General features: G+C 52.7%; 1 protein-coding gene across 1 annotated transcript; it reads left to right on the top strand.

Annotated features, from left to right (window-relative positions):
- Positions 1-4,134: 4,134 nt before the first annotated feature.
- Positions 4,135-7,249, top strand: PROX2 (prospero homeobox 2; the record flags this gene model as incomplete). The annotated part of the gene is made up of 4 exons (XM_082485745.1): positions 4,135-5,616; positions 6,171-6,278; positions 6,753-6,947; positions 7,064-7,249. The coding sequence occupies 4 exons, from the start codon at positions 4,135-4,137 to the stop codon at positions 7,247-7,249; spliced, it is 1,971 nt and encodes a 656-aa protein (XP_082341871.1).
- Between the last annotated feature and the right edge of the window lie 7,289 nt (positions 7,250-14,538).

The raw sequence follows: 14,538 nt of genomic DNA, 5'->3' as shown, positions 1-14,538 counted from the left end.
GCCTGTGGCACTGCTTGCTTCTTGCCTGGTGTATTTGCATCATCTCACTCAACGGTTCACCATCTGTCATGCCCTGATCTGGGACATGGGGGTCCGGGAGGACCTGTAATGATTCCACGTGTGAGATTAAGACACAAACAAGGTCAAATACTGTCTGCTAAAGCTTTATTGTTGTCTCCCAGCCTTGGTTACTGAAATGAGCACTAGAATAAAGGAGGAAGTAGAGGAAAGGCAGAAGAGAGAAGCAGTATTACGGAGCACAGCAAGAGTATAGTCACCACCACAGGCCCTCAGTGTCCCGACGGTCCTCTAGCGCCAGCAGCGTCCCGTTGACTCATGATCCTCAGGTCACAATGATGGCGGGGGTCCCAGGTCCCAACTGCAGAGGGACACGGTACTAATTTATAGTTAAAGTTGCTCAATACTTGACCAATCAGTATAGAGGCCACTTTTGCTTGGCCAATCTTTGGCAGTTGGTCATGTGTTGTAACAAGTATCTTGGAAGATGGTTGCACCTGATGTACCCCTTGATGGTCACATACACCACGTCAGCGGACAACTTTGGCACATCTTGCAGCTTAGTTTGGCAAGTTTCAGGTGTCTCCGGCCCCTGTTGCAAACTATATGGCTGGTCTGCTTGTGATAAGCGAATTTTGAGACATCTGGACTACTGGTTTCCTATTGAGATATTCTAATGTTGAGACATCTTGTGTTAAGCGAATTTTGAGACATCTTAACAGTCTCTTACACCGTCCTGGGTCTTGGATGGGGTTTCCAGGCCAAATTGTAGGGGGGAATTGCCTGTCTGGCCCTCTGCACACCTGGGCATCCAGCAGCTCGGCAACAGCCCTCGCCTGCCCAACCGCAGGGGCTATGAGCCTGGGAGACAGCCGAGCAGCAGGGAAGGTGGCTGGACTCCAGCGCTGGACCTGACCTCCTGGATGTCCATCTGCATATTCAGAAGTCGTTCCCAGCCGGTTGGCTGCCTCTGGCCTCCCCACTCCCTCTTTAAAGGACCTGAGCGCAGCGGGAGGACGTGCTAGCGCTGCCTCTGCGGCATTCCACAGCCTCGGGCCGCCTGCCCTCGGGGCGCTGCGCTCCCTGCGCCCCTGGAGCCAAGGTGAGTGGGGCGGAATGGTGCGAGTGGCTCGGGTCGGGGCCGATCACTGAAGACAGAGGAATGCGGCATCTGGGGAAGGCTTTGGGGGGATTTTTGCAGTGCTGGAGGGGTGTCAGTGTGCTCTGTTGCATGGCTCCCCCACTGAGGAGAACTTGGGGAGACCATGTCGGGTGGCTCCCATTTTGGAGAGGACACATTTGCCTTCTCTTCTGGGCATCTTTGTTTCATTCCTTGGTCTTTTTCTTCAGGTAAGAGGAGCCTTGGCTGCTTTTTAGTGTTTCAGAAGGTGGCACTGGTGAAGGCTGGTAGTAAGGAACCAAAGTACGCATCTGCTAACTCAGTGGGGAAAGGGCTGCATCAGCACGAGCGGTTTGCTTGGGACAGAACTGCCTGGTCCTGCGGTGCTGGGGAGGCTGCCAGGGGCGAGCTGAGGCTGCACACAGAGGACTGCCATGGCCTGGGACCACAGCCTCTGCTCCCACTCTCCAAATCTCTGGCAGAAAGATGGTGGTGCTGGAAGCCTTAGGCAAGTGGAGGACTTCTTGTCAGTTCTGAATTCATCTGCTTATGAGGGGTATATTGCCCTGGGTTTCTGGGGCTAGGAAGCCTCAGAGTAGGGGACGAGTAAGCTCACTGACCTTGCTTTTGAACACAGAGGAGATGAGAAGTTGTGACCAAGTGCTAAAAGAAGGTGTTTCTGTGACAAATTGATGCATCCAAAAGTGAGGCTGCAGGACCAGCTGCCTTGTGCCCATGCCATGCGGAAGGGCTTAAGGGTGAATTAAATCTGTGACTGCATTGCATTTGCTGCATGGCTTTGTTGGAAGCGGCTGGCAGGCTAAGAGGCAGCCGCAGGCGATGGTGAAGCTCGTTTTACAAGGGTGGGAGGTGATGCTGAGAGCTGCCGGCACCCCGGCCTTGCACTGGCCTCAGGTAAACCGAGCAGTTTGAATGACCCTCACAAGAGACTGTTAGGGAAATGAAATCCTAATGTTTGGGAGGGGTGGGGAGACAACCCGGGAGAGCAACAAGTGTTAGACAACCCAAAAAATACTTGGTTTGTCAGGACTAGAGCTCTGCAAAAGGTAGGGCTCTCCCAGATACCTGCCTGGAATAAAAGACTGCTTGAAGAAAGGCAACCTGCTAAAACCCAGTGAATAGAAACCCATTTTCTACACTGCTTATTAGCCTGGGGGACTCACCCTGGTGCCGACAGTCATGGGGACAAGAGACTGATTGTGTTGAAAATGATCAGACATTTCTGACTATAGCAAAAGAATCTCAGACACTTTAAAGGTGTCTGGAAAAGACATAAACCGTCCTACTTCAGGGATGCAAAGCTACTGCTAATTAATGTGATGAGGAAGAAGCATCCCAGAGGGACAGTTACTCTGTAATTGCCCAGAGCTTTTGTGCCTTCTTTTGCAAAGCTGTCCAAGCCATCGAGCAAGCGGAGGGGGTGGATCCCTGCCTGGAGTCAGCATAACATTTTTAAGCCGGGAGCTGCTAGCTCAGTAGTTTTTCTTTTCCCTGGTAATCCCCATGCCCATCCCCATTCCTTTTATTCTGTGTTTTAACAAGTGTTTAGGAGCACTTAGTGCTGCGTTAGCCTGAACATCCCATTGTGCCCCACTCACAGCAGGTCACATCACACTTTCACCCTCGCTGTGCCCCTTCCCACCAGCCTGTTTGTGCTGCCTTGGCCCCACAGCACTACTGTCCATCACCATGCCCTCGGGGCTGTAGTGGCAGGTACTGGGTGCTGGGAGCAGCACGCAGCAGGCATAGAATCATATAATGGTCAGAGTTGGAAGGGACCTTAAAGATCATCTAGTTCCAACCCTCCTGCCATAGGCAGGGACACTTCCCACTAGACTAGGTGGCTCAAAGCCCCTTCCAGCCTGGCCTTGAACACCTCTAGGGATGGGGCCTCCACAGCTTCTCTGGGCAACCTGTTCCAGTGCCTCACCACCGTCATAGTGAAAAATTTCATCCTGATCTGTAATCTAAATCCACCCTCCTTTAGTTTGAAGCTGTTACCCCTCATTTTATCACTACACGCCCTTGTAAAAAGTCCCTCTCCAGCTTTCTTGTAGGTGCCCTTCAGATACTGTAAGGCTGCTATAAGGTCTCCCCAGAGCCTTCTCTTCTCCAGGCTGAACAACCCCAACTCCCTCAGCCTGTCCTCATAGGAGAGGTGCTCCAGCCCTCTGATCATCTTTGTGGCCCTCCTCTGGACCCGCTGTAACAGGTCCATGTCCTTCTTATGCTGAGGACTCCAGAGCTGGATGCAGTACTCCGTGTGGGGTCTCACAAGAGTGGAGTATTGAGATAGAATCACCTCCCTCGACCTGCTGGCCACACTTCTTTTGGTGCAGCGCAGGCTGCAGTTGGCATGCCCTGGCCTGGCTGCTACATGCTGTGAATGCCTTCGCCAGGGATGTAGCTGCCGTCCCCATGCCCTGCCAGCACCTGGGAGCACCCAAACCCACCTTTGCCCGGGTATGCGTGGCAGAGGGCTCAGTCTGGTGCTCACCACCCTTGTACCTGAGTCCACAAGGCCAGAAGGGAGTTTCCCTGAAGGCCTCCGGCACAGGCACAGCTGGTGGTGTGGGAAGTCCACACTGCTGGGCCCATCCAGGGCTCAAACCATGTGAAATGAACTCTGGGCACCATGAATGCCTGGCTGGTAGGTGGAAGTTGTGACAGTGTCCAGGGCGTTGCTGCTGTCATGCGACTCCCGACAGCCTGCTCATGGGTTTGGCAGTGCCAGGAGCAGGGAATGGTCTGGGAACAGGGACGCCCTGGGAATCTGGGAGTAAAATCTCTGGCCACCTGCATGCAGAACTGCTGTATGATGTCCTGCCTGCTGACGTTTCTTGCTCTTTCTCCATCTCCATACCTCTAGCAGGCTGAAACCTCAAACACCTGGGAAGCCTGCCAGTCCATTGCTGGAAATGATCCCAAACCATCTGAGGGTCAGCTCTCCGGTGTCCAGGCAGGAAGAAGAGACAATGGATGGCAACACTGCCTCTGAGCAGGGCAGAGACTGTGCCACTTCAGGGCACAGCCAGGGGCTTAAGACAGAGCCATATTTCCAGACCGACTCTCTCTTGCCTTCCCCCAGCACATCCCTGATATCACAGCTCCTCAGCCACCCAATGGTTGGCAGGAGCCTGGATTCTTGCATCCTTTTCCCTTCCTCCCAGGCAGTGGCCCTCCCTCAGGACTACCAGTGCGGTGCATCTCCTGGAGAAGGAGGGCAAGCCCTGGCTTTCCCCAGAACCCGTGCCCCAGCTTCCATGCTCTGTGCTGGTGACAGTGACCAGCTCTCCAACCAGCACCTACGAGCCAAGCGGGCCAGGGTGGAGAGCATCATCCAAGGCATGAGCCTCCCACCACTCCCCCTGGAATTCGGCACCAGCCTGGAGGCAGCTTTTGGGCAGGAGAGCAAGAGGGGTAATGAGATGCCCCGGGAGAGCAAGAGGAAGCCGAGAGTGCCTCAGCAGGGTGCGGGGACAGCCAGGCGAGTTGCCCCTGTGGGGGGCAGCTCCCATGCTGAGGGCTGCCAGCAGCTGAAGGAGCAGCTCTGCTTTTTAGAGCAGCAGCTGAGGTGGCTGCAGGAGAAGTTCTCCCAGGTCTGCAACTCTGGGGATGTGTCCCAAACCCAGGAAGGTGCCGAGAAAGCACATCCACTGCCTGGGAAGCCTGGAGACAGCCCAGACAAGGACAGTGCCACTGCCACCAGTGACCCACACAAAGCACCTGTCTGGAGGAACGTCCTGGAGGTGCATGGGCTGGAGGAGGATGAGGACAGAGGCGACATGGGTGACTTGCCCTCGGCAGCGAGGGTCCTCTCACAGGCACTGAAGCACGAGCTGGCTGGGGTGACATCCCAGGTGGTGGACTCTGTCCTGAAGACCATCTGGCCAAAGACAGCCAGCCACCTTCTGCAGCAGCACCACAGCCTCCCACTGCCGGGACCAGGTGCCAGAAGGGAGTATTTTGCTGCTGGGAAATGCAGAAAGCCACTTGCTAAGCCATCTCCCATGAACGCACCGGGCTTGCTGGGCTCACCCCAGGCTAAGGCCCTTTCAGAAACTTCAGGGAAGAGCCCAGGCTCTAATGCTGGTTCCTCCAGTTCAAAGGGGGCCAGAAAACCCTGTCAGGTACCCAGCATGGGTTATCCACTGGGTTCGGCCACCCCTGTCCAGGACAGCCAGCTGCTGAGCCAGCTGCTGGGCTGCGGCCAGCACGGCCCCTGGGGCAGCAGCTCTCGCAGGAGCCCCTCTGCTCCAGAGAGTGGTCCTCTGGAGCCCCTCAACTTGCACTGGGGAACTGTGAAACTGAGGTCGTCGGTTGTGAGACAGCAGCAGCAACATCCCCTTCCCCTGAGCCCTGCTGATGTGGAGAGCCTGGCGTTGCTGCCGACTGGCAGGGATGGCTGCGGGGAGCTGCAGGCTGCGATGGATGGGGCGCCCTTTGCATCCACCCATATATCCTTTGGGGGCAACTGGAGAAGTCCCTGGGCTCAGCTGAAGCTAGAGAGGCTTGGATGTGCTCCCCTTGTCCTCCAGAGCCACAGCTTGGCACAGCCTCTGCTGGTCTCCCCAGGGCCAGGGTCCTCCCTGCTCCACAGGGGGCTAAAAAGGAGTGGGCAGGAAAGCTGCAGAGGGGCACTACTGCTCCTCGGGGTTGGTTAGATGCTGTAGCCTTAGCTGAAGGTAGAAGTCAGGAGCTCCCAAGCCTGCTTGTAGGCTATCCTGGTGGTCCTGTCATCCTATGCCAGGAACAGGTGTCTCATGGATATCCCTGTTCCCACCAGCCTGGGAAGCACCGTAGGCAGCAGCAGTTTCCCCAGGGATGCTGAAGGGAAAAGCCAGTGGCTGCTTGTCTGGGGACAAACCCCCTCTGCCCTGCTGCCAGGCTGTGGGAAGGGGTTATTGAGGCACCAGGCATGGGCGTGCCAGGGCCACTGCTAAAGGACACACCAAGCCAGTCGGGCTGCTGCGTGCAAGCTGCGTTGGGGCTTTCCTTGACCTTAAGGCAGATCCAGGAGGCACTGACCCCTGGCCACCTGAAGAAGGCCAAGCTGATGTTTTTCTTCACCCGCTACCCCAGCTCCACGCTGCTGAAAACCTACTTCCTCGACGTGCAGGTAAAGCAGCAGCACCCGGTGCTGGTGTCCGGCAGGGCTCCTGTGCAGAGTGGCACCCAGCCCGCATCGCTGGGGAACCACAGGGAAGGGGATGCTCTCGTGTGTCCCCCCCACCCTGCCCCACTGACAGGATGGGGGGATGGCACACAATTCAGCATGGGCTGCCCTGGAGCAGACGCTCGGGGCCACAGCAGACCTGGGCTGCCAGGTCATCGCTCTGTGCGATCGAGGCATTGGGACTGAAGCACATCACGAATGTGCCTCCCCGCCACAGGGCTGGTGGGATCCAAATCTCAGTGGGGAGTGGCACCGTGGACACCCCCACGTCACAGTCCTGGCTGGTGCTTTTGCACCCCTGGGGCAGGGCTGGGTTTGGGGCCAGGCCAGTGGTGCCTGTCTGGGTTTGTGGGGGCCCATGGGTCAGGAGGCTCCAAGCTGGGATAATGCCTGTCCTCTGGCTCTCCCCCCTGGCAGTTCAGCCGCTGCATCACCTCCCAGCTCATCAAGTGGTTCAGCAACTTCCGTGAGTTTTACTACATCCAGGTGGAGAAGTTTGCCCGGCAGGCTCTACTGGAGGGTGTCGCAGATGCTGGTGCCCTGTGGGTCTCCCGGGACTCAGAGCTCTTCCGTGCCCTCAACACGCACTATAACAAGGGAAACGACTTTGAGGTGAGGAGAGGGAGGCAGGGGGCAGGGGCAGGGGCAGCGGGACTGGTGGGATTTGCTGGGGCAAGGAGGAGCCGGGGACCTGGTGGTGCTGTGGGCTGATGCCCATCTTGCTGCAGGTGCCAGGGCGATTCCTGGAGGTGGCCAGCCTGACACTGCGGGAGTTCTTCAGCGCTGTCAGGGCAGGCAAGGATGCTGATCCCTCCTGGAAGAAGCCCATTTACAAAATCATTTCCAAACTGGACAGTGACATTCCGGAAGGGTTCAAAGCCACCAGTTGCTCCCAGGAACTGCTCCACAGCTGAGCCTCCATGAAAGCAGCCTCAGGTCCTGTGTGCAGCCACCATGCGCCGAGTACCTCCTGGGCACTCTGTACAGCATCCACTTTTCTGACTATTTTCTTTCTGTCCAGTATGACAGCTCCTTGGGTGAGGTCTACTGCTTGCCTCAGGGGGTGGGATTTTATGCTGTGTGTTTTATTCCCCTCCTCAAAGCCAGTGGGGTCCTGCTGGAGACCCAGGGAGGGGAGGGATGGAGGTGAAGCCATCAGGTTGGCGCCTGGGAAATCGCCCTGCCCCAGCTCTCCCTGTGACCCTGGGCAAGCCACCTTTCTTCTCTTTTCCAAAGGTCCACAGGTCAGGGCAAACAGCCTTTCTGTTTATAAAGCAGGCACAGGTCCTAGCAGTGGGCAAAGTTTTCTTGGCACAGCAGACTGGTGGATGTGCCCGGTCCAACAGTACGGCTCGGTTTCTGTCCAGATACAACACACCAGTATCCAAAGAAAACAGCTGGTTAATTCCAGCATTCCAAGCACCCCATGAGGATGGTTTACCCTGTCTGGGAGATGTAAAAACAGTGTTTGTCACAGTCAGCATGACCAACTACCCCCCCCTTCCCCCTGCCTCCCCTCTGCTGTTTGGCAAGAGCTGCATGCTGCGGCCAAGCAGGTGAGTGTGTGCTGGTGGAAGCGACCAGGAGCGACTGCCCACCAGCAGCAATGCCCGTGATGCTGGAGGAGAGCAGGGAGTGCAAACAGCCCTGGTTGGCCCACCATCTGGGGGACAAGCGCCTTGTTAAACAGCCACCCGTGTCCCCTTACACGGTGCTTCTGCTGGCAAAACTGCCCCAAACATCTCAGCTCCACAACCTGCCCATGGTGAAAGAGGAGCACGTTATTTGGGACCTGTCAGTCCCTGTGGGTTTTAACACAAGTTATCCTCACTGGTGAGGAGCTGGCCCTGAGGTCTGCAGCCCCATTGCCATAAGGGTCTAAACCCAAGGAGGTTTCTTTTCCCTGTGACCAGGAGTCAGTGGCCACTTTTCTACCTGACAGAGGGTGGCAAAGTGTTTTGTGTTAAGGACTCTCGGGTCCTGTCAGAGGCAGCGGTGAGGAGGGAAAGGCTAAGAAGAGGAGCAAGGTCCTGGGAAAGGCCCAGGAAGAAAGCTCTGGGAGGGCAGCAGTGTTTAACTATGGATGAGCAATGACATCCCCTGTGCAAATTGCTCGGGGAGAAGAGGATTGGGAAGAAGTCAAGATGTTGTTGGACATGCTGCAAGGTGCAAGCTTGATAGTAGAGCACAGCAAGCAACATGGGAGAAGAAAACCACAGCTCCAGCATCAGACAAGCGCACAGAGTGATCCAAAGGCACTGTGTCTGCAGGGGTAAGGAAGCGTGGGATAACGCCAGGGCAGGATCAGGTCTCCAAAATAGGAGCAGTTTTACAGTGGTTCTCCCCATCGTGAGTGCAGCTAGCCAGATTTTCTGCTTGGATTTGTATGTTCATGTATTGAGTTTTGCATATTTTACATCCCCAACAACAAATTTACTCAACCCATTTTTAAATAAACGCATAGTTTAAGTTACCCCTTTGCACTCCCAGAGACTTTATTTGATAACTTCTGCTCTGACATGTTACCCTGGGAATTTCTTGCCTTTTGTTGGGAAAAGAATAACACCGTGACAAAAGGGCTTACTCCTCCTACCAGCACCCCTGCAGGGCTGAGCAGCCCCTACTAACCATCGTCCTCCCTTAAACGCCCACCCTCACCCCAATGCCTCCAGTCAGTCTGCTCTGAACTGCAGCTCAAATCAGGTGCAGCAGCCATCGGGAGGGTCACAGGGAGACACATCCCAAAGTTTACAGATGCCTGAATCAAATGCACAGCACCTGAGAGGTGCTGCTGGTGGCACCGTGAAGGACAGGATGGCGCCGTCCCTGCTAGCAATAACCACCGCAGAGCTGAAGCAATGCATTGGGTAGGCAAAACCAACACTGCAGGAAAAGGAAATGGTGGCCTGCCTCTGGGAAGGGGTTAGGAAATTCTTTTGGCTGTAGCTAAATAATTAGGGAACATAAGAAGCAGGTTTACTGAAGACATCCTGTTGGAACAAAGCCCTTTTACAGACAGTCCCTGGGGGAGCAGTTTCTTGCTTCCTCTGCTAACGTGCAAGTTTGTGGGTGTCACTAAAGTGGCAGGTTGGGGGGCTTAGGGCAAGGCAATGCCCCAAATCAGAGTCATGGAGTGGCTGAGGCTGGAAGAGACCTCTGGAGGTCATCTGGTCCATCTGCCCTGCTCAAGCAGGGCCACTGAGAGCCGGTTGCCCAAGACCATGTCCAGACAGCTTTTGGGTATCTCCAAGGGGGAAGACTCCATAACCCCATTGTTAATGAAGATGATGAAGAGGATTGGACCCAGAGTTTGGAGCAGTATGGCTGCTGCAGCATTTCCCATAAAACTGCAGGGAAGCAGGAATTACAGAGCCGTGTTTTACACTGGCTTCTGCGAAACGGGGACCTGCATGACCATGACAAACGGCAGCCTACATCAGTCATCCTTTGCCTGTGATGAGGCCTCACCACTTATATCCATGAGATGAATTCTGCCGAGGTAGATTTTCCATCCAACAGAAAAAAGGGGGAAAAAAATCAGGGCTAGAGAGACTCTGCAAAAGACACAATTCTGCAGGGCTCTTGTCTGCCTGGCATCTTCCCCAGCAGCTTTTCAACCCCCTGTCCACCTTCAGCCAAGTGTGACAGAGAGCACAAAGGTGTGAGGGATGCAGAGGGAGGATCTACCCACCTTTTGCTCATTCCACACTCCCTCTGCAAGCAGAGCTCCCGTCTCTGGGGAGCGTGGGGTGCAGCTGCCTCCTCCTGGGGTGCTCATCCGCCTGAAGCCAGGGGTGTTGCATCCGGGCAGGCATGGCTCTGCTGCCCAACGCTGAAGTGGGGTGAGCTGAATCACAGCCCTGTGTTCTCGCCAGAGCCTTGGACAAGCAGCAGCTGCCGGCTGGCAGAGCAGGAAGGAGGGGACTCGCGCCGCCTTCCCTCCATCTCAGTCACAGGAGCACTGATACAGAGAAGGTGGCACATCTGGTGGGATGGGAGGAGAGCTGGGGTTACTCTAGGGGTGACAGAGCCTGAAGCATAACGGAAATAGGGTGTGGATTCTTAAGCAATTAGGGTTTCACTGGTTGTGCTGTGCAGGGTATGGCGTGTAATTTCATTTACATTCTAGCGGTGTTGTCAAACAAAGACTAACTGATTTCTACTGACAAAGTGTGTCTGCTTGGAGGGCTGGGGGAGACAGGAGAGCCGCTGCCCACACAGCGACTATGGTCATGACCCTCATGCTTGGGTGGGCTCATGCTTTACCATTTCCCACTAATTACCTGAGGAAGCAATGGGAGTAGCGCGCTCACCTACTACTGACTTAGCTTCATCTTTAAAAAAACCCAAACGCCTCTTTTCCTTTACTCTGTCCAAATTCCTGTGGTATATGCAAAAAGCCCACAGCCACCCATAACTGTCTCCTCTGGGAACAATTCTTTGGGGCCATCCTTTTACATTTCCAGTCGCATTCATAACCCATCTGCAGCAACGCACCCACTCTGCAGAGTTAAACAGCAGCAGCAAAGACCGCTGAGCACTGAAAATCACCATTTCCTGCCTCCAGGCTGCTGGTGTCCTGCAGCAGCCAAAAGAGGGAGATGTGACCACATCAACTAAGCTGGCGAGGCCCCGACAGTCCTTATGTACTCACGCATGTTATTACCTACCATAAGAGCCCTTATTACTCATGTACAGCTAATTAGAGCTTGAGGAAGTTCCTAGTGAATGTTCATCTCGTGTGCCAAAATAGCCTGGGGGGAAACTGACAAGCAATAAAACATCTCTAATTTTTCTTTACTCCTGCTAATGACTCAGACTTGCCTGCAGCAAGTGAATCAGCCCTAGAGGTTCCCAGCGCAAGCAAGTGTTCTTGAAAGGGACCTTCACACACATATACATATCTCAGATACGTATTTGACATCAGGGCAGCTCTCTTCAGGTAAGCATCTCCTGGTGGCCCATGCTCATGAAATCTCAGCAACATTTGCTGCCCCATTATATGCATAGGAAGGACAGATTAATTCAGGTTACAGTACAAATACCATATTTGAGAGACCTGAGGTTGCTTTTCAGCTGGAGAAGACATCCCTTCCTCTGCCGCCCAGAGCTACCCTGTGCTGCAGACCTGGTATCACTCCAGGGGAAGGTGAAGTGACACATGGAGAGGCTGTGAGGATCGGTCTCAAGGATGAAACACCCTGTGGGATCCCTCAGGACAGAGTGATATCTCTAGCTGGTAGCAAAACCTTTTCATTTCTGCACACCATGAAATACCACATCAGCATGACCAGGGGATGGGAACCGGGGAGTGGAGCTGTACCAGGCACCAGCCTCATAGCAGCAGCTGCCACTTGGGCTCATTTCCCTTGACTTATGCCATGAAAAGCCCTGTTTTGATGAGACAGTGGTGATGGAGCCACACAGACTGGGCTGCACTCTCCCTCTGGAGCACCCCGGCTCACCAGCCTGCCTGCAGCAGCTCAGGTGTAAGCACTAAAGCTCACGTGCAGAGATGTCCTCTTAGGACAAGAGGAAATGGCCTCAAAGTTTGATTGGATAACAGGAAAAATTTCTTCACTGAAAGGGTTATCAAACATCGGAACAGGCTGCCCAGGAGGAAGGGGTGGAATTGCCATCCCTGGAGATATTTAAAAGACGGGTAGACGTGGTGCTCAGGGACATGGTTTAGTGGTGGTTTTAGCAGTGTTAGATAGATGGTTGGACTTCATGATCTTAAAGACAACTCTATGAGCGGGGTGGAGAAGGGAGATGTCTCACAGGGAGCTCTGCCCAGACCTGGCAGCACGGGCAGGCACCGCGACAGGGAGGGCATCATGTAGCCCAGGGGCCTTCAAGGAAGATACTTGTGAGCAAGGGTGCACAAAGGAGTGAGAATACAGCCTCTGCTGGAAGCTGAGTGCAGACTCACCTCCACCACCCAAAACCAGCAGGTTGGCTGGGGTAATGCTCATCTCAGAGGGGAGGCAGCTAGCATGGGAGAAGATGGGAGCCAGGCTGCCAGAGAACAAGCACACCTGTCCAGGTGTAGATAAATACCAAACTAGCAAACCCATTTTTAAAAGCTGCCCTGATCTAGAATGCTTGAGAACAGCTATTGAAGTAAAGCTATGTCACGGACCTCAAGGAAAAGCAGATTTAGGTCAACACTCAACATGTGTGAGGACTCAGTCCATATTTATGTATTAATTTCTCCTCAGCTAACTGTACAGGCTGCTGAGTTGCAGGTGAAATCCCATGTCTTTAAGTTCCATGTCAAGATTGACTTTTTTTTGCCTTTTTTTTTTTGGTAACATACAAAAATTAGAGAGTCCTAAAATTTGAGAAATTTCCTATTTTCTCCTTTTGAGATGACTTTCAGCACATTTACAGTAAGCAACCACATCTACCGTCAGACTCCACAGTATTCCTACAGGCTTCCCAAATTTAGTAGTTTGTTTTTTAGCACTTGGCTTTTGATTAGAAGTTCATACGGTAATTTTCATTTTGTGTATTAGGGTCAAACACCATTCTTGGTTTTGCTATTCCAATAAAACACTTTCTGTGGCCATTTCCCATTACCTACTAAGCAACTCTTAATGCCACACATTAAGTCCAACTGGCATGAGCCAAACGCGGCAGCTTCCCTGCTGGTGTTTATTGCTCAGGCTTTTATTCTTTTCTCACTAGTTGTTCTGCTAGATTAACAAGGATCATTCTTAAAAGTGCCAGCCTGTACGTGACAGGATCAATCTTTTTGTCTTATCGTAATCATGGAAAATAAGCAGCTAAAAGCAAGCAGTGAAGTGAAAAGTTGGGAGTACGAAAAATACAAGATAAAGGAAAAAACCATGAAACTTCAAGGAAAATATTTTACTGGATTTCCCGAAGCACATATGCGTCATCCATAGCTTTACATAAAGAACAGAAATTATAAAAAAATACTTCATATTATTTTAAAAAACTAAGCAAAATACCTGACCACACATATGTGTATATACATATCTATACATCGCTATATAAAACCCGTCCTCAGAGAGTGAGCACAGAATATCCAACAGCTTAAATGATTCTTTTCTAATTTCCAGGTCTGTGAGTAAGAAACAGTAGAAATGAGGACAACTTTTGAAAACACCGTGAATTCATGCTGAAGGGAAACGCGAGGCCAGCCCTGCCCTTCTCTGAGCCTACTGAGTCCCCGGGACTGGCAGAGCAACCTGTGCTCAAATAAAAACAAGTACAAAAGCCGTTTTTAAATAAAACACTTCAGAAATAGTAGCTACAGTTACAAAAAGATAATGCTATAGAAATGGTATTTTTAAAAGCAACCATTATAAAGCAGAACACCATCTATTCATGTTTAGAAATGTCCTGGGCTGCAGCTGTGAGCGTTATGCCAGGCAGCAGCAAAGCTCATCTTCTCAGCTCTGACAGCTGCTGGCCCAGAGGTTGTTTTTAGTTTGCTGTTTCTTTTGTGGGAGGCCGTACCCATAGCACAGCATTTCCAAGCGAGCAGGGAACACCAGGGGCTTTTTACTTGGCAGTGAACTCTTCAAATAACCTCTGGGTAGCGCACAAGCCCCTGTGCAGCACCTGGAGCCACCACTGCTGTCAGAGCTCAGGTAAAGCCCTTCGCCGCGTTCTTCTTCATCACACTGCAACTTCAAACAGCCCATTTATTCTGCAGCTATTTCTAACCTCTGGAGCTTCAAGCAATCTCACCTCAGGTTCTGACTAAACGTTTAATGAGCGATGTTATCCCAAAGACCAGAGCAATCTTTGCAGGAAGCGGCCGCGTCTGGAAGTTGGAAACGCCACCTCAGTAAGGCGCAGTCAATGAAGGTCTCTGTATTCACTGCACAGGGTCTTGGCTTCCCAAGGCTGTAACGAGCCAACCCAAGGCAGGAGTGGTCAATCTGGTGACAAATGTTCTGTTTCAAGAACTCCACGGAGCTTTGACTGTTTATTGAAATGTAAAGGAGTGACAATACTATACTCACCCATATGTTAGCACTTAACTGGAGAAATGTCCATTAACGCTATACTTTTACAATTTGCTTGTGTAAACATCCTCCATACCTGCAATGTACCCAGGATGCCGGTGGCAATTCTTTCTGCATTTTAAGTCACACCAATCAGGGAAACAAAACCCTTGCAGATCCTGGGCTTAGTCATAAAGATGATTACATTTCATTTTTTAGGA

The sequence above is a fragment of the Vanellus vanellus genome (assembly GCF_965231255.1).
Source record: "Vanellus vanellus genome assembly, chromosome: 6".
NCBI classification, from domain to species: domain Eukaryota; kingdom Metazoa; phylum Chordata; class Aves; order Charadriiformes; family Charadriidae; genus Vanellus; species Vanellus vanellus.
This window is presented reverse-complemented; position numbering and strand designations above follow the sequence as displayed.